General features: G+C 42.4%; 2 protein-coding genes and 1 long non-coding RNA gene across 3 annotated transcripts in view; 1 reads left to right on the top strand and 2 right to left on the bottom strand.

Moving 5' to 3' along the window:
• The window catches only part of LOC124282570 (protein N-terminal asparagine amidohydrolase-like), a 655,781-nt gene extending 634,923 nt beyond the window's left edge, over positions 1-20,858 (bottom strand). Inside the window, exon 1 of the mRNA XM_046718580.1 lies at positions 20,736-20,858. The gene's annotated coding sequence lies outside the window, so the exon portion shown is untranslated. The remainder of the gene's footprint in view (positions 1-20,735) is intronic.
• Positions 1,308-9,653, bottom strand: LOC124282573. The gene is made up of 3 exons (XR_006900191.1): positions 9,038-9,653; positions 7,624-7,626; positions 1,308-1,319 (listed from the first exon to the last, which is right to left on the bottom strand). It is a non-coding gene; the product is annotated as an uncharacterized LOC124282573 (long non-coding RNA).
• On the top strand, positions 17,432-18,237 carry LOC124282571. The gene has a single exon (XM_046718581.1). It carries the CDS (start codon positions 17,576-17,578, stop codon positions 18,197-18,199), a length of 624 nt encoding a protein of 207 aa, XP_046574537.1. The 5' UTR covers positions 17,432-17,575; the 3' UTR covers positions 18,200-18,237.
• Positions 20,859-22,127: the final 1,269 nt, after the last annotated feature.

Below are 22,127 nucleotides of genomic sequence, written 5' to 3'. Positions count from 1 at the left end.
ACAATTGTTGATACCCCAATCACCACAGGTGGACGATGATAAGCGAGAGAAACTGGTGGCGTTGGCTGTTGGTGGCAAAGCCAAACATTACTTTGGGGAGTACACTCCGGATAAAATTCACAAAATGTCAGCCGAAGAAATCGATAAACTGTACGCTAGATACGAGGGTAGACTAGGCGCAGAAATGACAAAGACAATAGGATCGGCTATGACCCAGATATACACTGGTATTGCGTCATACTTCCTTCCCATCCCCCCGGAGCGCCGACTTTACTTGTGGGAAGACCTCGAGAAAGACCTTTTTATTGAAAACGCTTTGAGCTCTATTAGCTGCGATCTGTACCACAAATACGGTATGTTATTAGCCCCGGTGACGGCGGCGATTATCACGGCAAAGCATTGTCAATTTGAGAGGAAAAATAATAATAATAGTATAGATGGATGCTGCACAGACCCAGACCCCTTCAGAGGAGACGGTGGAAACCTCCAGGGAGGTGAACCCTCCAGAGCAGACCCCACCCCAACAACTGGAGGAACCCCCAGGAGGTGAACCCTCCCACAGTCACCAGGCAGAAGAATCCCTAAGAGAGTAGCTGCCGGTAAAAGCGGTGGTGTAACCAACATAAAATTATCAAGGTGACCCACCCGTCTCGATTATTGTTGGCTGTATGCGCAACTGCTGCCGTGGCTATCTCGTGGTTATATACGACACAGGAATCCCAAGGATTCCGGGGAGGGAAACCCTACACCCCCACAATTAAAGGTCAACCCGCATATCATGCAATAAAATATATATTTTTATATCATATACATAATGTCTGAGGGGAAAACGTTCGTCAACGATGCATACCACGCCACCGTGGTCGCCAGTCTAGCCGTAGGGTACGCTCGGTTGACCAAAATGGTGCTTAAACAACCGACTATCAAGCTAGATTTCAACCTGCAGGATATGGGTATGCTAATAATGAACCTTGGTATGGCGATGGCTACAAAAGACATCCTAGTAAAACAAGGGATAATACCTGAAGATATTATGAAATAAATATAGGATGGCCATGATGGTCGGTGGTGCGTTAGTAAATGCCCTGGCATTTTCCGGGAGTAATTTCCTCTTCTCGAAACTACGAGAGTCACACGCGGCTGAAATACAGGTAGAGAGAAAGCGGCACGACCTCGCTATTGAAAAATTACAGACAGCACAATCCGAGTACGCTAAAAAACGCCTCCAGAGGATCGATTACACTAACGAACAACTCAGGCGTGAAAACCATGCCGTTCAAACATTCCACGAAGTCGATGACGCAGCGAGAGAATACTACCTATTAACTGGTAAACGATTGGAACCACTCAATAAACCCACACTCGCTCAGTACTACACACCATCCAAGGGACAAATGGACCGTGAACTGGTCTTCATAGCGCTGGGTATAGCAGCGACTGCGTTGGTTGCAAAACAATTAGACTAAGTACTCATATAAGTATGCTAAACATGAGACCTGCTCCATACCGATGCGAATACATACTTATGGGGAAGAAAGAACCCTGTGATAAGAGATGTAGGACAGAGGGGTACTGTTGTTTCCACATGGGAAGCCCTAACTACACGTGTTCTGTGTGTGGTATCGGGGTTAAAGGGCACTACTGTCTATGTAAAGCTCACGGAGCGAACGTAGTCAGACATCACCTCATCTACGAGAACAAAAAGGCCTACATAAAAGAACGTAGGCGGCTTCTCAAGATAGCAGTGTAAGGCTGGTCCCTTTGACTATAACCCAATTAGAGATTATACACACATACGTATAGCTATGTTTGTGGAAACTGAGATCGAATCTCTGGTTAAAAACATACTCAAAGAGAAACTTAACTTATGGGGACGCTTCAGATTTCAGGTAATATTGGAAGTGGTATGGATTAAAGAGGGTGTTAAGTATACTCGTCCCTTCACATGTGAGGGGGACATCACGACTCAACATCAGATAAATTGTTTTACAAGTATACAGGAATACCTAAACAACTTCAAGGAATATTATATCCAACAGTGCGAGTACTGGATTGAAACAGCCTCACTATATTTTTTATGAGTTACCTCCCTTTACTGTGGTCCAATTAGACATTAATTCTCTTAGGTGTGTACGCAATTATGACTACTATACGCGAGCTTAAGAATATCGCTAGACAGAGAGGTGTTATCGGGTATTCTCGAATGCGAAAGCCAGCATTGTTGAAATTACTATGTTTAGAAACCCCTCTCACAGTAAAACAATTAAAAGCTCAAGCAAAACAGCTTGGGTTCACAGGTTATTCAAACCTGGGGAGAGCCGGGTTAAACGCATTGTTATCACATGCCCCCGTATCAAAACCTCCCACTGTAAATCAATTGAAAGCTGAAGTTCGTGATTTGGGGTTAGGTGGGTATTCCCGTATGAGTAAACCACAGCTTGTAGAACTGTTACGGCAGAATAGAGCTATTGACCTACAGTTCATACCCACTGAGCTCGCTGTAGGTAACTATTTGAGAGGTTGGCGCATGCATGTTGATAGGAATATAGACATTACAGATATTAAGCCACAATCTGGGAAGTATCAAGTTTCAGATCACAGTTAAAATGTCGCTCGATAAGCAGGTAGGGGGAGGGGTCACTGAGTACGTTCAGCCTTACTTCAGAGGTAGGCAAGAGGTTGTCACGCATACAGAGACCATAGACGCATCGATCGATGCCAGTTTTCAGCAGATACGGCAATACCTAGAACGCTACACACACTTGGGGTCCGGGTGGGCTGTAGATAAAATCGATAATGTCTATCTAGACATAGCTAACTACGTGCCGTTCAGAGGTGGGTCATACCTAGACTTGCCCCCTACTATAGGAAAAAACAGGCCATGGTAAAGCGTTAAGAATAGAGGAGGCGATTGCCTGAGGGTAGCTATCAGGTCAGCCTTGTTTCCAGCTGACACTCATTCAGACAGGCTTTCTAGCTATCCCCAAGATGATGGGCTCAACTGGGATGGTATAGATGAACCAACCCCATATCCCAGATCACTAAAGTAGAAAAACAGAATAATCTAGCTATAAATGTCTTTGGGCACGAAGGTAACACAACAATAGTACACAGGGTCAGCCCTTGGGGAACCCCACCAAGTTATCAATATATTCATGATCCAACGAGGTGAAAAGTATCACTACTGCGTGGATAAAACATCTCAGCCGTTGTTGTTGCACCACCAGTCGAAACACGTTGGGAAAAAACACTTTTGTGTGCGATGCCTACACGGTTTCAGCCGAGCTGATTTATTAGAAGCCCACCAGGAGGATTGCCAAGGTGTGGGGCAGACGGCCATACGCGTCGACATGCCCAAGGAAGGTGACAATATACTAAAATTCGACAACCACAAGAACCAAATGTCTGTGCCTTATATCATATACGCCGACTTTGAAGCCTTGGTCAAACCTGTTACCGGCGGGGTTGTTGGGGGTACCCCAACCACACTCAAAACACAGGAGCATGAAGCCTGTGGGTTTGGATACGTGGTCGTCCGTTGTGACGGGGAAACGAAAGCTCCGGTAGTGTACAGGGGTCCCGACGCGGCTGAAAGGTTTCTTAAGTGTTTGCAGGAGGAAGAAAAAATTATTAGGAACGCGTTGTATAGAGTCGCTCCCATGCGTATGACCCAAGCCGACCGGTTAGCTCACGCCTGTAGCACTGATTGTCACGTGTGCGACTCACCACTTAACGGCGATTCCGTGAGAGATCACTGTCACGTAACCGGTAAGTATAGAGGCGCCGCTCACAGCACGTGTAATCTCAAGCTTAGAATCAACCCTAAGATAATAAACATCCCCGTTGTCTTTCACAACTTGAGAGGGTACGACTCTCATTTGATCATGCAGGCCATCGCGAAAATCGATGGTAATATAACGTGCATTCCCAACAACATGGAGAGATACATCTCCTTCAGCTTAAACGGTCTTAGGTTCATTGACTCGTGTCAATTTCTATTGTCTTCATTAGACAGTCTGGTCAAGGCCAACGATACCTTCCCTATTACCGATCGATACACAGACGCCGAGACTAGACCCCTGCTTATGAGGAAGGGTGTGTATCCCTATGAGTACATGGATAGTTGGCCTAAGTTCACCGAGACCAGACTACCCCCCATCAGAGAATTTTACAGCAATCTGACCGACTCGGAAATATCCCAAGACGATTACTCACACGCTATTAATGTATGGAATAAACTGGGTTGTAAGAACCTGGGTGACTATCACGACCTGTACTTGAGGACAGATGTACTGTTGTTAGCCGACGTGTTTGAGACGTTTAGGCGGACGTGTTTCAAGCAGTATAAACTCGACCCCGCATGGTATTACACCAGCCCAGGTCTGTCGTGGGATGCATTGTTAAAAAAGACCGGAGTTAAGTTGGAATTGCTCACAGATTACGACATGCACCTATTCATTGAGAAAGGCTTGCGAGGTGGGATCTCCATGGCAGCCAAACGATATGCAGTGAAAGCAAATAATCAATACGTGAAGGGCTACGACCCTAGCAAGCCAACCAATCACATTCTCTACCTCGACGCCAACAACCTGTACGGCTGGGCCATGAGCCAGTATCTACCCACAGGGGGATTCGAATGGGCGTCACATGTTGATGTTATGAGCATCGCGCCGGATTCGAACAAAGGTTATATCCTCGAGGTTGACTTGGAGTATCCCAAGGTATTACACACATCACACAACAGCTACCCCCTGGCCCCCGAACGTATGAGGGTTAACCCAGACTGGATGTCTGAGTACCAACATAACTTATTAGGGGGGCGGGTGGCAGACGTTGAAAAACTCGTGCCTAACTTAATGAATAAGACCAAGTACATCGTTCACTATCGTAACCTACAGCTGTACCTGTCGTTGGGTATGAGGCTGACCAAAATACACAGGGTGCTCGTGTTCAACCAGAGCCCATGGATGGAGCCCTACATCAGAATGAACACAGACCTCCAAAGCTTGCCACCAGTGACTTTGAGAAAAATCTCTATAAGCTCATGAACAACTTCGGTGTTTGGTAAGACTATGGAGAACCTGAGGAAACGCGTGACCGTGAAGCTGGTTCGGTCGAATGAGGAAGACAAGCTCAGGAGACTGATAGCCAGTCCGGCATTTAACCGTAGCAAGATATTCACCGATGACCTAGTTGCCCTACACATGAAGAAAAGCCACATAAAATTCAACCGGCCTGTTTACGTGGGGATGAGCATCCTCGATTTATCCAAACACCTGATGTACGACTTTTACTACAACCAGCTTAAGAAACAGTACAACGACAGGTGTGAAGTGCTATACACTGACACGGATTCCCTGCTGATGGAGATTCGAACCGAGGATGTGTACGAGGACATGAAAAAACACCTCGATTTGTACGACACCAGCGACTACCCCAAGGACCATGCCATACACAGCACGGTAAATAAAAAGGTCCTAGGTAAGATGAAGGACGAGTGTGCTGGCATGCCCATAGCTGAGTACATAGGGTTGAGGCCTAAGATGTACTCCATACTGAAAGCCGACAATAGTGAGATCCGGAAGGCTAAGGGTGTTAAGAAGTACGTGGTGAAACAACACATCAAACACGCCAGATTCAAGGAAGCCCTGTTCAAGACCCGTACCTTTAGACATAAAATGAACACACTTAGAAGTGATGGCCATAAGATATACGGACTGACAATAAACAAGGCGTCCCTGTAAGCCTATGGATACTAAGCGTTGGATAGCTATTGATGGGATAAACACGCACGCAGCGTCACGGGCATGAGAAAATTGAACCAAGAACATAGGTATAAATAAATGCCCCCTGTCGGGTGACATGTCAAGGAACCAGAGAAAGTTTGAGGCTATTTACTATAGCCAGCGTGGGTACTGGAAAGGAGCTAGCGCTGTAGATAAGCTGGCTAAAATGGCGAAAGTACCCGGAGGAAGCCAAAGCGTGGCTTGAAAAACAAGCCCTGTGGCAGATCTATTTGTCGCCACCACGCTCGTGCCTAGAAGGAAGTTTGGTATTAACATACCTAATAGCGTTCACCAGGCAGACCTACTGTTCCTACCCCACGATAAGAGGTACAAGTATGCCTTAACCGTAGTGGATGTAGCCAGTCGCTACAAGGAAGCCGAGCCCTTGACCACGAAAGATTCGGTCCAGGTAGCCAGAGGATTCGAACGCATATACAAACGCAGTCCGCTGGCGTGGCCAACAGAGCTGCAAGTTGACCCGGGCGGGGAGTTCATGGGTGCCGTGTCACAACTGCTAGCCAAACACGATACAAAGGTCAGGCGTGGCACGGCTGGAGCCCATCGCAGCCAAGCCATAGTTGAGAGATTCAATAGGACTTTGGCTGAGCGCTTATTCGGACATCAGTATGCGAGGGAGTTGGCCGCCCCGGGAAAACGATCGACTGAATGGGTCACAAGGTTACCTAAGGTGGTGTCGGCAATCAACCATGAAGTCACCCGTCTCACCGGCAAGAAACTGGCAGACGCTATCAAACTAAAATCAATAGTTGCAGAGTCGGCTGCTCCATTGCGTGGGAGGAGAAACAGATACCAGATAGGGCCCTAGTTAGGTATCTATACCAGCCTGGGGAACACGAGGGTGATAGCCGTAAGCGAGCCACCGATCCTATATGGTCAATCAAAACTTACAACATAGATAAAATTGACATGAAAGCCGACGAGCCTAACTTGTACTACTTGAGGGATGGACCAGGCAGAGGGTTTGTAAGAGAAGAATTATTGATCGTACCGTATGGCACAGTGTTACCTCCTGTCAACACGGTATAGTGTCACGTGATCTCAGGATAGACCCGTTAAACTGACCTACTTCAGCTAAGTCCGCGGTAGCTCAGTCGGTTGAGTGGTGCGACCCCATTATGTATAGTCTGCGCAAGCTGTACATGTGGGGTTCGTATCCCACCGTCGCAACTTTGTGTGATGTGAGGTTCTCTCACGGTGAGAGACACAATTCCCCTTGGGAGGAAGCGCAATACATTTCTATTTCTCCCTTGGGGAATTGTGGCTGCCAGGGACATTTTACTAATTTTTCATAGTAGGGGTAATGACAGCAAGAGCTAAGGGTCCGACCAAAGCCTTATTTGGGAAATAAGGCTTTGTAGAGGCTTTTGTTGGACTTGGTCCCGGACAATCATTTCCTCTACTACTCCTGGGCTCCTATTGTATTATTGTGGGAGAGCAGGGTGTTCTTTTGTTCTTAACTCAGAGGGCAAGCTTTTCCTTGATCTCTGATTGGTCAGTTTTATGTTGCATGATTTCTTCTTTACTAACATCAGCACATTTTAGTCAGTCTACCACATACAGCCGCACGAGAAGCATCTTATATATGACAAACGTGATATTTTTGACAGATGTCTGATTTCTTCTCTTTGGTCTACAACTTCACTCTGTCTAAGGTGTGTTAACTTAATTATAAATACATTATGTAGGATGTAATATTTGTTAACTATAGTTATATCATAAACATTATTCTTGCTTAGGTTATAATATTAAATGTGTGAAGTGAAGGTATGAATGTGTTTTAAGAATACAGTGTAGAACGTGTCATGATGGAAAAGACTTTCTTACTGAGTTTGCCTGTTTTCTGGAATTCCTTAACAGTGTCCCTGGTAAACTTCTGATATTAGGTGACTTCAACATACATGTTGACAATGTTCATCTCTCAGATACAGAAAAGTTTTTGTGTATTCTTTCCTCACATGGACTCGTTCAGCATGTCTCTGTTCCGACACATGTCCGAGGACATACTCTAGATCTCATCATCACTAGAGATGAAGAACTCAACTTAAAGATCACTGGCGTTGATCAGTCAGTTCAATCTGATCATTTTGCTATCCTCGCTAGAGCAAGCTTCTCTATACCCAGAAGACCAAGACAAGAACTATCATTTCGGAAATGGGATTGTATCAGTCTTCCTGTTTTGAAGTCAGCTCTTTCCACAGCACTTGAAGGGTATTCTGAGCTTAGTGTTGAAGCATGTGCCTGTCGTTATGATAGTGAAGTCCGTAAAGTCATTAATGACCTTGCTCCGATATCCAAACGTATTGTAACAGTTCACTCAAAAGAACCTTGGTACAATGACAAAATCGGGCAGCAAAACAGTATCGGCGACAGTTGGAGAAGGCGGATGAGATCGTCTGATCTGGTAGTCTTCAAAGAGATGCATTCTGCCCAGCGCAATGCTGTCAATGCCCTTATATACAAGGAAAAGAAAACCTTTTACAATGATGCAATTGAAAAGTCTAATGGCCAAAAGGATCTTTATCGGCTGTGTGGCAGACTTTTGTTCAAGAAGCATTCAAAGCCTCTGCCAAACTATGACTCTAAACTCGAAATGGTGAATATTTTCTCCAAGTATTTTCCGCGGAAAAGATTGAAATTCTTCGTTCCAGTCTGGAAAGTATAACTGTGAGACCTGTTACCTTGATCCCCACCAGTGGCGTTCCTGATAATCATCACTCACTGTCCTCATTTTCCCAGATTCATGAGAAGCGAAACCAGGAGACTTATCTCTCTATGTCCAAACAAATCTTGCTCCCTGGACCCGTTACCGACATGGCTCCTCAAGGACTGTTTGGATGAGGTTGTTCCTGTGATGACTCACATTGTAAATCAATCCTTTCTCGAATCTTCTGTTCCTGCAGATTTTAAGAAAGCTTTTGTGTCACCCTTGCTGAAAAAACCACAACTGGATGCAGAGGTTTTAAAAAACTATAGACCTGTATCCAATCTGTCGTTTGCATCCAAGTTACTCGAACGAGTTGCTGCTTCACAATTAAACCAGCATCTGAAGAGTACCGGTCAACTGGAAGTGCTACAGTCTGCTTACAGAAAAGGGCATAGCACTGAGACTGCTCGTTAGGTGTTCAGAGCGATCTTCTCCAGGCTGTTGACAAAGATGGTGCAGCAGTACTCATACTCCTTGATCTTTCCTCTGCCTTTGATACTATCGATCAGGGAATACTACTGCGTACGTACTCTAGAGGATAGATTTGGAGTTACCGGAGAAGCGCTACTCTGGCTTAATTCGTATCTGTCAAACCGATACCAGGCTGTGTATGTGGATGGTTATAGCTCTGACATGACAGAGCTCAAGTATGGTGTTCCGCAAGGTTCGGTACTGGGTCCTATACTTTTCACGATGTACACTTCTCCACTTGGAGATATTGCCAGAGCACACAATTTTTGCTTTCATCTATATGCAGATGATACACAGCTGTATCTATCATTCAAGCCGAAGGATAAAACCTCAATCAATACTGCTTTCTCCAGAATTGCAGAGTGCACAGAAGACATCAAGACTTGGATGACCATGAATTTCTTAAAGCTGAATGAGGAAAAGACTGAGATGCTTGTGATTGCATCAAAAGCTATGAGAACAAAGTTAACACTTCCCATTCTTAAGTTGTCATCTTGTGTCATCGAACCTAGCCAGGAGGCTAGAAATCTTGGTGTCATGTTTGACTCCACACTCAGTGCTGAATGCCATGTAAGCCGGGTCTGCAAAAAAGCTTACATGAATATCCGAAACATCAGTCAGATACGGCAGTTCATCAACAACAAAACAACAACTTTGCTCGTTCAAGCCTGTGTAATCTCCCATCTGGATTATTGCAACTCCCTTCTTTCTCGGGCTGCCAAAAGCGTCTTGTCTTTAAACTTCAGAAAGTCCAGAATTCTGCCGCCAAGACTGATCAAGAGAACCAGAAGATCAGTACACATTACCCCAATCCTGAAAGATCTCCACTGGCTCAAAGTTGAGGACAGAATCAAGTTTAAAGTGCTGACTCTGACATTCCGTGCTATCGACCGGGATGCTCCTGCATACATTTCTGAACTCATCCAAGAATATAAACCTGAGAGAACTCTACGTTCCTGTAACCAGTGTCTCTTGAAGCTTCCGTCAGCTCGTACATCACTTGGCGAGAGAAGTTTCGAAATCTCAGCCCCCCAGTTATGGAACTCCCTCCCACTTGAAATAAGAAGTGCCCCTGAGTTTGAATCATTCAAATCACTACTGAAAACACATTTGTTTAAAGTCTGCTACTGTTAGACTGTGTATTCCCAGGACAGTTCATTGCTCACAAGCGCTTTTGAGCAGTTCATTATACTGGAAACAAGCGCTATACAAGTGTATATTTATTATTATTAAATATTGTGTGTTGATAGGCCTGATTTTTATGTTTACTGCATCAGCATTTTCATTATAAGTTTATTAGTAATAATTGTAATCTTTTATGAAGTCAGGTGACACAAGCATGTGTGCCTGCTTAGCGGTCATCTTTGTTGGCCATGTTGTCTACTTGATGGTACATGTAATGTCTGTGCCACTTGAGATACCATATTATTTTAACAATTGTTCATTGTATATATTTATAAGAATATCACAGTACACATAATGTTGTGCTGTAAGGTATATGTATATGTCTATTAAGTAGGTTTGTTTTAAAGAGTGATATGTTTCATTATGATATAATAATAGGTTAGCATAATATACTTAATTGTGTGTTATATCACTTATAGATGGACATGCTGTTTCACTAAGGTGGACAATGTAATATCACCTGAGTACCATATATTTGGTAGGTATTTTATCCTTTTAATGTGTTTATATTTCATGTATATATCATTGCCACAGATATGTGTTCCCTATGTGTTCCCTTGATATTGTATTATTTTGCTGCTGCAATTAATCCATATAATACCTTTTTGTGAACTGCATGTGTTTATTACTTATGTTTATTACTTTCTTGGATTTGATGCAGTTCAAGTAATTTGTATTACAATGAATATATTGTGACAGGTATATATGATTATTATCAGTAATTGTAACTTTTATGTGTAATCTACTATATTAGTACAGATGTGATATGACTGTTTTATTGATTATTGTTATTATGTTACAGGGTGGAACAAAACAATCTATATGTTTGAAAAATAAAGTAGTGGCACAAGTCACAACTCACACCCCAGCAGGCGTTGATCTTCATTGAACAGAACCACCCCTTACCCTGCTACATTTTGACAACATCTGAAATATTTGATAAATAAGCTTTCAAATGGTGTATAATATTCCTAACATAGAGTATTCGTTTCTTTACACGAGAGTTAAACGTAACCCACCTATGCATCATCACCGTACAAGTTGATAGCAGCTAATACAGTTGGTAGATAGTGCTTTCAAAACAAATCACTGTACGGTTTCTAGTTAGTTCATGTTATCATTTCAAAGTAATTAAAGTTCCAAATTATATATTTTGCTTAATGTCCTTAAGGTACTGCTAAATTCAACACAGGACGACTAAATGAACACTTCAGTTTGCTATTATTGTGATTTTTGGACAAATTCTTTCAACATTATCAGTGACCACTGTATTATCAATCACCCATCCTGTGAATTAAAATACAAATTCTAATGACGACACAACCCAAAAATCTTATCTTTAAACCCAAAAATTTAAAATGAAGCATTCAGTCTCCTTAGAAAAAGTCTAACTGTGATATGAAGGGGTGTGTGTTTGGCCAGATGCAAGCCTTGTCAAGCCATGATTTAACAGAGGAACTAGATAGGAATACAGAAACATTTTCCTCGCACAAACCTAGCACTGGGACCTCATCAACAATTGTTATTCCTGCATGTGGGAGTTTTGATGGATGTTCTATGAAAGAAATGACAGAATTGCTTCCACTAGTCTAAAATAACTTAAAGGACGTTGGGCATGATGATGTTTCTTAACTTTACACGATTGCTTCAAATTCATTTCCCTTGGACAATATTGCGTTCATGCTGTTTTCTGAAGTGGTATTCACTCCACAACACTGTACTGATGAGATACAGTGAGGTTACAAAATGTTTTTGGAGAATTGGGTTAAAATTGGGAAATTTTTGAAATTCATGTCAGGCATGAAAAACACCGGCACAGTGACAAAGGGAAAAGTCCCTAGTGGTGTGTATGTTCCTAATGATTCCAAAATATACTTTGCAGTTCCTGATAGGACTGTTCTGGACAGAATGAAAGGTCCTCTTGAAAACAACCAACGTGTACCTGCTTGCATTATGCAAATGCTGGACAGTTCTAAAGAAACCTGGAACTGATGAAAACAATTTGAAAAATTTCCATCCAATCTCCAACCTGACATTTGTATCTAAATGTTTAGAGAAAGTTGTAGCTGGCAAACTGAAGGCGCATCTTGAGACAAACCACCTTGCAGAATCGTTCCAGTAGGCCTACAAGACATCTCATAGTACGGAGACAGCTTTGGTGCGAATCCACAATGATATCCTTCTGAATATGGGCCAGAAAAAGGAGACAGCGCTTGTGCTCCTTGATCTTTCCAGCGCATTCGATACCATAGATCATACCTTACTCCTGCATCGACTTAAACATCGCATTGGGATAACAGGAAATGCGCTGAAGTGGATCTCTTCATATTTGCGAGGCCGCACACAATCTGTCAAAATCGGAAATGTACAATCATCCAAGTCACCAATGTTGTATGGTGTTCCCCTAGGATCAGTTCTCGGCCCCCTTCTGTTTACAGTCTACATTCTCCCCATTGGTGACATTATCAGGAGGCATTTCATTGGTTTCCACATATATGTGGATGATAGGCAACTCTACATTGCCTTTGAATCAGACGATGTTTCACTCAGTATCAACAAACTTGAACTCTGCATTCATGAAATCAAATCGTGGATGACCTCCAAATATTTGATGTTGAATGAGGAGAAGACAGAGTTCCTTCTCATTGGCTCCAAACATCAGCTTATAAAGTTGAAGACTGCTTTGCCATCACCTTCACTTCGTATTGGCGACACAGACATCCTACCATCAGAAAGTGCCAGGAATCTTAGTGTCATCCTCAATTCCAACATGTCCATGGATGCACACATCACCTCCATCAGTAGAGCCTGCTACTACAACATCCATAATATCAGCAAAGTCTGCCACTACCTTGATACTGACACTTGTAAACTTTTGATGCACTGTCTTGTCACTTCCAAACTCGACTACTGTAATTCACTATATGCCAACCTCTCTACTTAATCACTGCAGAAACTACAAAGAATCCAAAATTCTGCTGCCAGATGTATCACCCACACTCATCGTCATGACCACATCACCCCAGTACTACAGTCTCTACACTGGCTCCCCATCTCAGCAAGAATTACCTTCAAAATCCTCATTCTGACTCATGACTGCCTCTACAACGATAACTTTCCTGACTATCTCAAACATCTTGTCTCCGTGTATGAACGTCAGTGAAGTCTCCGATCCTCCTCTGACTCTCTCCTCACCCAACACAGATCTCCAAACCAATTGTCTGACCAAGCCTTTGTCTTTGCCAGCCCTAAACTGTGGATCTCTCTTCCAAAGGAAATCAGGAACACTTCATCGAAAGAAACTTTTAAATCACTGCTAAAGACCCATCTATTCACTGCTGCCTTTCTGTAAAGTTATATGAACTATTTCCCTCCCTAATATTGTCACAGCGCCACTGAGCATCTCTGTGGTGGATATTAGGTGCTTTATAAATACATTATTATTATTATTATTATGATTGCTAAAACTGACCCAGAGCAAGTTGACACTTACAAAATGTGTGTTAATGGAAAGTAAATCAATACCTGTTCGGGTGGAAAGTTAGGGGATGTTGATTTATGGGGGTTTGAGGAGCATCCGACTCTCATCGGAAGAATGTTAAGTATCACACGAAACTCGTATTTTGGAAACTCGTATTTTGAAGAATTTAAAAGTTTGAAAATTTGTGAATTAGAACAGGTTACCGAAACAGACGAACAAGAAAAACTCTTGCACATGACATATTTCTGAAAGCTGTAACTGGTGATTAGATACAGTCCAAATATGCTTTCGTAACAAGTTCTCTCAAAACCAGCATGTACCAGCTGAGTTGTGCCATCGAAGACATCCTAAAGGCCAGTAAGATATGAATATTAATATATCATTGATTATATAAACCAATAGTTACAATGTAATAATGATATTCACCAAAGTTGGAATATTCCAATATCGAGTTTGTTGACATGTGTCTGAGACAACAAACTAAGAACAGATGACTAAGATCCTGTAAAATTGCAGTAAATAACTTTTTTCCAATCTTTAAGCAATTTCATGTATTCCTTCGCAATTTGAGATAACATACTTTGAAGATATACCAGTACAATACATACATACGTTGAATGTGTCCCAACATGTCAATAAAGCTCACCTTTGAATAGGTAAGTTCTCAGTCAGGACGTTATTCAGTTACGCGCTATATTCCATACAGAGAAACAAGCAGTTTCGGCGAGATCCAGTACAGTGATGCTGCATTGTTGCAAGTGAACTCATTGATAACATCATAACTAAACAACTTTGGAACATGAAAATTCACACATACATTGTAAATATTATAAATACGAGTAGAATACTGGTATCTATCAACCAAAGCATAAACGTACAACGCACTATATCCGGTTTGCACTGTATGAGATCATACACTGTGTCCCCAGCCCCTTTCCACAACCCATGCCAGCCATGGTTATCTGGGAGGTCCTCCAAAGCTGTTCGGGCTAAAGTACTATCGGAAATGCTAGAAAAATGCTTTTTAGCTTTAATACTTTGATAAAGGTGATAAATGTACTATGTTGTCAACATATCAACTCACCTATAGTGTACCTAATTTTTATTTCAATCGATTTAACATTCCCATGCATTTAAAGGGCAGTTTACAGGAGAGAATATGGTACCAAAAGAACAACTCAAGATTCTTTCAGTTTAACATGAGAAATCTGAAATAGTCTTTAAATTTATGCTAATAATACAGGTGGTGCAAAAATATAAATTAACGTTTTTCTTACACAAATAAAATGTTGAATGTTTGTGTTACTTGACTTAATTATCATTTCTTCATTGAAGAAACATTAATATAAATGTTAAATCTTAATAAATTATTCCCATCATGCATGCATATCTTTATCACAGCATTCACTATGGCCAACGATTTGCAGTCGATTGTTGCAAAGGTTTATAAGTTTTTTGTGCTTGAGAAAGACAGAGGTAAACCTTTCATTAGTTTAGAAAGGGTTTATTACAGAACTTGTGGAGCTGTTGGTATGTCTTACCAACAAGTTTACAATATTGTAAACAAATCAGACAAGACAGGGACCGTCTCAAAAGCAAAACCGGGACGTAAAACCATCCTTGACAACTTTGACAAGGGAGTGATTAGACGAGCGGTCTACAAACTTTATGAGAAGATTCCACCTACATGTAGGAGTATCTGAGAGGAAATTAAGGACAGCATCAACGTCTCCAGAACCACACTCATCATTGCCCTCCATGAGATGGGGTTCAAGTACAAAGCCCGCGGTGATGACAGAGCTGTCTTCAGGGAGAAGTACTCTATTGTGTCCATGAGATCCTCTTACTTGAGAACTGTGGCAGAGTACCGTGCCCTTGGTGAGGTGAAATTGGGTTTTATGTCGTGCTGGAGAATATTTTGCTCATATGACGACGTGCATGTGTGTGTATGTGTATGTGCGACAGCTTGTACTAGCCCAGACTGAAGCTGGTTTTATAGTGCTAGCCCACTGAGATACCATACCGCAGTGAAGAATGAATACCTCACTCAGACACATTATACTGACTCCGAGCCGACCAGTCCTTGTTGTACCCATTAATGCCGAGCGCCAGGCAGGGACCAACAAGTACCATATTTTAACGTCTTTTGGTATGATGCGGTCGGGGATCGAACCCACGACCTTCTGCTCTCCGGGCGGACGCTCTAACCACTACACCACGGAGGTGGTCACCGTGCCCTTGGCTTCCAGCTAGTTTACCTGGATGAAACTTGGGTAAACAAGAACCATTCTACGGACTATATGTGGTTACCCACAGACCAACAGAGAGTCCCCCGTGGTACCATCTTGGAAGGGCAACCGAATGATTGTACTTCATGCAGGAAACGGGACACAGATTTGATCGATGGTTGTGAGTTGGTCTTTGAGGCAAAGAAATCAAGTGGAGATTACCATCAGGAGATGAACGTAGATGTTTTCATGGATTGGATGGAACATCAGCTTTTGCCCAATCTTTATCAACCCACTGTCATAGTGATGGACAATGGCAGCTACCATAATGTGCGGGGACCATGTAGCATCACACCGACGATGTGTAGCCTGAAGAAGACGATGCAGGATTTCCTCACATCGTGTGGTGTTCACTACAGACCGGCAGACACAAAGATACAGCTGATGCAGAAGATCTGCATGAACAGGAAGCCCATTCAGTACAGGGCCGATGTGCTGGCTGCTGAACATGGTCACGTTGTGTTACGTTCACCTGTGAGGCATTGTGAACTGAACCCAATCGAACTTATCTGGGCAAACTGTAAAGGGTTCGTTGCAAGGAACAACACTACCTTCAAGCTCTTGCAAGTGAAGGAGTTGATCCATGCATCGTTTGGCAGGATAACCCCTGAAGTGTGGCATAAGGCAGAGGACCACGTCCTTGACATTGAACGCCAATACCGTTAACGTGACGGAGTGGACATCAGTGTTGTGACACCTGTTGTGATCCCAGTGCATGAGGACACGGATTCAGACTCGTCAGATTTTGGATTAAGTGTTCTACTGGTCTTCATTCCAATAGCTGAATAAAATTTGTACTTGCATCAAATTTAAGTCTCATTCACACAGTTGGTTTTATACACATTGGGCCATCATAAATTTACTTTGATTAATTGATTTTTTTCATACAGAGACTCTTCAGCAAACAAACAGCAAGATAAAAAGTTATCATTGCTCATCCGTTTCTACTTCGACATAGCCAGATCTCATCGCTGACAATATATCTGTTCTAAAGAAGCTATACCGTTAAATCTTTGGCCAATGTTCACAACTGGATTAAACTGACCGAATTACATCCATATTTTTGCAAAGAAATTAAATATACTGTTGACATGCAAAACATTTATTAAAATGTTGCACATGTCTACAATCAATTGATAAAATAACACAAGTGATGGGATTCTTTCTCATGCACAATAACACACAAACACACACACACACACACATATATATATATATATATAGGTGTTGTTGGTGTGCGAAATGTGGATATCACATGATCCCTTACATAACCAATACGTATACTATACGTACACATATTCAACATTATGAAGAATAAAATGTATTGAGATGACCCCTCACCCGAGCTTGTGCTCAGGTTTCAATTTCACCTGTTGATACCGTGCATGTTGATGACATAACACAGGCAATTAATGTTTGTATCAAATAACATTCCATTACCCCTTATTTTTCTAAGTTTTTGATATTTTCATATGTAAAAACACATTTTAGGGCATGTCTCAAAATTTATTCCCTCAGTCTACATAAGGTAGATGTTTCTTAAAGTGATATTTGTTATTTAAGTAACTGTAATAGAGGTCAATATAGGCAATATTTGTCTGAAGCACTTGATAAGGCCTACACTGCCGTTTTGGATGGCATGGCTATCAGGAAAGCTGCCAGTACATTCTCCGTTCCCTTTGCAACACTCCATGATCGAATAAGTGGCAAGATTTCTATTGACTGTTGTACAGTTGGACGGGACCAGCTTTTGTCTATGGAAGAAGAAAAGGGATTGGTGTCACATATTGATGCTATGGCCAACTTTGGATATGGGTACACTCGAGCTGAAGTTACCACTCTAGCTACAGATCTTGCCATTCATCTGGGAAAGAAGTCACATGACGACAAGCCCCTATCACTTCAGTGGTTTTACAGTTTCATGAAGAGATGGCCTGACCTACGTGTGAAGAAACCACGTTCACTAGAACTACAGCGGGCAAAAGCAACATCTGAAGAAACTGTAACACGTTACTTCGATGAGCTTGGACACATTATGAATAAATATAACTTGAAGAACAGCCCTCATTGTATCTACAATGTTGACGAGAAAGGTCTTGTCGAGAACCACTCTCCTCCATCAGTCATTTCATCCAGCCAGTCTACACCAGTTGCAGTTGTATCCCCTCGATCAAGTACAACAACCGTTATTGGTTGCGGAAGTGCTTTCTGGACAATCCATTCCACCATACTTTGTCTTCAAGGGGCAACGGATGCGCGATGAACTGATGACAGGATGTACACCTGGATCAACCGGCACTGTTAGTGATTCTGTTTGGTCAAACAGCGAGATTTTCCAGCAGTACCTACAGAATCATTTCTTGAAACATGCTGTCGCGGCATCTGCAGATTATCCACTACTTGTACTGTATGATGGCCATAAGTCATATGTATCTCTTCCTCTGATCAACTGGGCACGTGATAATCACATAATCCTGTTTGTATTGCCGGCACATACATCCCATGTATTACAACCTATGGATGTTGGCTGCTTCTTCGGCCCCTTTGCCAAGATTTATAACAATCTACGCCACAAACATATGCGGGACCATGCATCAAGCTCTGTTGACAAGCATTCTGTGTGTGAACTGGGTTGTAGAGCATATAATCTCGCACTAGCACCAGCAAATTTGCAGTCTTCATTTAGGAAGTGTGGTATATATCCCTTTGACAAATCGGCGACAGCTACGATCAACTTTGCGCCGTCTACTGTTTTCAAGTCGCCAGTTAGTGATTCTAGGATGTCTCCCAATGAAGTCAGTGGAATCAACAAGCAGGGATCTAGGTCACGAGATGAGACAACTGCAGAGGAATTCTTCAAAGACAAAGAAAATGTACTCTCAAAGAAATCTGTGCCAACTAAAAAAAGAAAGGTTCTGAGCGCCGTGCATTCTCTTCCCACAGAGGTTACTCCTGTCATATCTTCCTACGTAACCTCTGTTCTGTCCTCTGTTCATGGTGTGAGTGTTCAAGACTCGTGATTGGAGACAATCAGATTTAGTTGTGCAATCAGCGACGTTGTTTCAAAAGTGATCATTCGCAAGGCCTCGGTAATTTCCGTATGCTTCGAGAAAACTAAACTTCTTCCCCTGCGCGATGCGTAAACGTTTCTTCTAGACAGAACTCAGTCATGTTATGGCGGATCAGTGGCGTCTCCATCGCCCTCATTGACAACGGACAAGCTAGCCATTAAACGTCTTGTGTGTAACATCAACACAAGTCCCCGGCAGATGGGGGATATTTGTGGCCCCACATTTGCTTGTGTTAGTCAAGTTGAATCTAAGTCGATGTAACAGGTGTTCTGATTGGATAGAAAGAAGGGAGATAATTCGTGTTGCGATCTTTTGCCGCTAGGGGATTTTACGAGAACCGGGAAATATGGCCGTATTAGAACAGAGGTTACGTAGGAAGATGTGACAGGAGTAACCTCTGTGGGAAGAGAATGAGCGCCGTGGGGGGGAAGGCGATTACAGAAGACAGCGTTTTGGAAAAGATCATTTCCCACAAAACTGATAAGCCAGCACCAAAGAAGAGGGTCGGCATTTCCAAATATAAAACCAGTGCTAAGAAGTCTGTTTGGAAATCTACTGATGTCACGAATTCTCCAAAGCCAAGCACTTCGGGTGTGACTTCACGAGTGTATCATGATGACTCCAATAGTTCATTGGACAATGACATCAGTGAGACAGACTTATGCTGTAAATGCAAGAAATTTGTACCCGATGCACTTCGAGATTGTGTCTCTCTTGTTTTTACTCCATGGGCACAGTGTACACACCCTGCGTGTCAACACTGGGTAACTGTACCCCCATTCGTTCTGTGCGGAGACACTCAGAATTTGGTGCCCCTGTCACGAGGAGATCGAAGAGTGACTATTTTCTCAGTGTTCAAACATGTATGTAACTTTGTGACTTTTCATCACTTATTTGCCGTTCTGGTGGAAAACTTGTTATTTCACGTCTTTCAGTGGCATTTAGAAGTTGTACATTGATGTCCAAGATATTTTTATGGATTAAACTTCTTTTTAATTTTCTCACGACGTTTTCGAGACCATTCCAGGTCCCTTCATCAGGTGAACTTTGTTATTTCACATTTTTAATTAACTTGAAATAACTGTGGACGTTGTGATTGATAATTCTGACGACAAGAGCCTTCCATACATTGCTATCCGCGAAGGCTGCAGCCCAGCCAATCAGATGATCGAAGTTATGTGACATCACTTCCAGCAACACTGTTTTGATATCGACAGTGGCGGGCACGCCATGCGAGATTCGAACAAAGGATTACTATCAATTTTGGACATTGAAACCTTGAATAAACCTATATGAAGGTAAGATACCCGTGAATGGTATTTATCAGTTAGTTTTCCGCGAATGTTAGCTTATTGCTTATGTGATCGAAGTTATATATCGCAAGGATATATCAGAGTCAGGCGCCTATGTACTTTAGCGCCTCTCACGTAGTCTGTCATACAGACCCTGAAGCAAATATATCCAAGAAATCTCATGCAAGTCTAGAAAAGGTGGCAAGTCAAGATTTCCACCGCTTCTCAGGGTTCCTTTTATTATCTTTTGGGTTTTTTTTTCACTGTGAGCCTTTTTTCTGTAAAATATATTCATTTCAGAGACTAGTTGTTAGTCTACCTCTCACTCTAATCACGTATCTGGTGACAATGAAGGAAACCTCGCCGGATAGACGACAAATAGTTGGAGTGTTGCTTCCCTGTTAAAAAGCACACTGACTAAACGTCTTACTCTTACCCTTGCCGGCTTCGAGTGTAGTCTAATGGTCTTCCCTCGTCCGCACTTGTCCGTTCCGGATACCGTGTGTGTGTACAGAATGTCAGCTTTATCGACGAGTGCAATTTTCAAGGGAGACAATTCTCTGCTTCTGCCGGCTCTCGTCTCACGCCAGCTACATGAAGTGTTCAATATGACCAGCAAGTTGTAGCTCTGTAGATGTCCCCCCTCTTTTAGCAATATTCCAGCAATATCACGGCAGGGGGCACCAGAAATGGACTTCACACATTGTACCCATGTGGGGAATCGAACCCGGAACGAGCAAACGCTATAACCACTATAGGCTAATCCGCAAGGAAATGACTGATCATGAGTGCGTGGAGCATAGCTAGGTTTGCATTGTAACAACTCAGCTAAAAAAAGGTAAACGTGGAACAAATTCCTGGTCCAATTTCAGTGAACCCGCTTCCATACAAGAACTAGCCATATTTCCCACTTTCATATTAGAAGTCTACCATACAAACTGAATCGATCTAATGTCTAATCAAAATTCTGAAAACGATATAGGCTATTGTGTTCAACTGAAACACACCTTGATGATTCTGTAAGCACACATTATTTGAAATTAGACCTTTTTCATTCTTGTTGTAGAAACGGTAGATGTATCATTGAATATATTTTATAATTGTACGTTAAACGAAGAGAAGATTTAGAGTCATACATCTATGAAAATATGTATTCCTAGGCTTTCCTGCCACAAAAGGGTTTATCATTATGTGCATCGTACAGACCACCTAACACCCCTGTGTTATACTGGGATAAAAAAACCCATTCACTTGAAACTGCACTAGATTATACGCCATATCTTGTTCGGCTTGGTGATTTTAGTGAAGATTTTACTCAGCATAGAGCTTGATGTCATATAAAGATTTATGCAAAATTTAAACACTTGCGTCTCACAAGTAAAACGAATTTCTTTTTTTGTGGGGATTGCCTGCGAGGTGTGGCTCATTCTAAGCTGGGCCCCGTCTCGCATATCGCGCAAAGGGAGCTGGGGACCAGCTTATGGCTCATTCGGGCCATCGCTTTATCGCCCTGAAAAATCTAGGCGATATCGCGACAAAGCGATAGTACGACACGATATTGCGATATGGCGACACTATATAGCGATATTGCGATACAGCCCAAAAACGAAATAGCGATAACACGACACGATATGGCGATAACACGACACGAAATGGCGATATAGCGATACGGCGATAATTAGGAGATAAGCATCATGTCGGTTCCAAATGAATTCCCGTGCTTCAAATACTCAATAACACCCGGAAATTCGCCAACACATGATGTTTATCGACATTGTAAACACAGAAGTAAACCGAAAGGTCCACACACGTTTTTTGTGTCTGCTCT

Source organism: Haliotis rubra, unplaced genomic scaffold (assembly GCF_003918875.1).
Source record: "Haliotis rubra isolate DU_JTF1 unplaced genomic scaffold, ASM391887v1 Scf30, whole genome shotgun sequence".
NCBI lineage: Eukaryota > Metazoa > Mollusca > Gastropoda > Lepetellida > Haliotidae > Haliotis > Haliotis rubra.
Note: the sequence above shows the minus strand (reverse complement) of the source record. Positions and strands in the feature narration are given on the sequence as shown.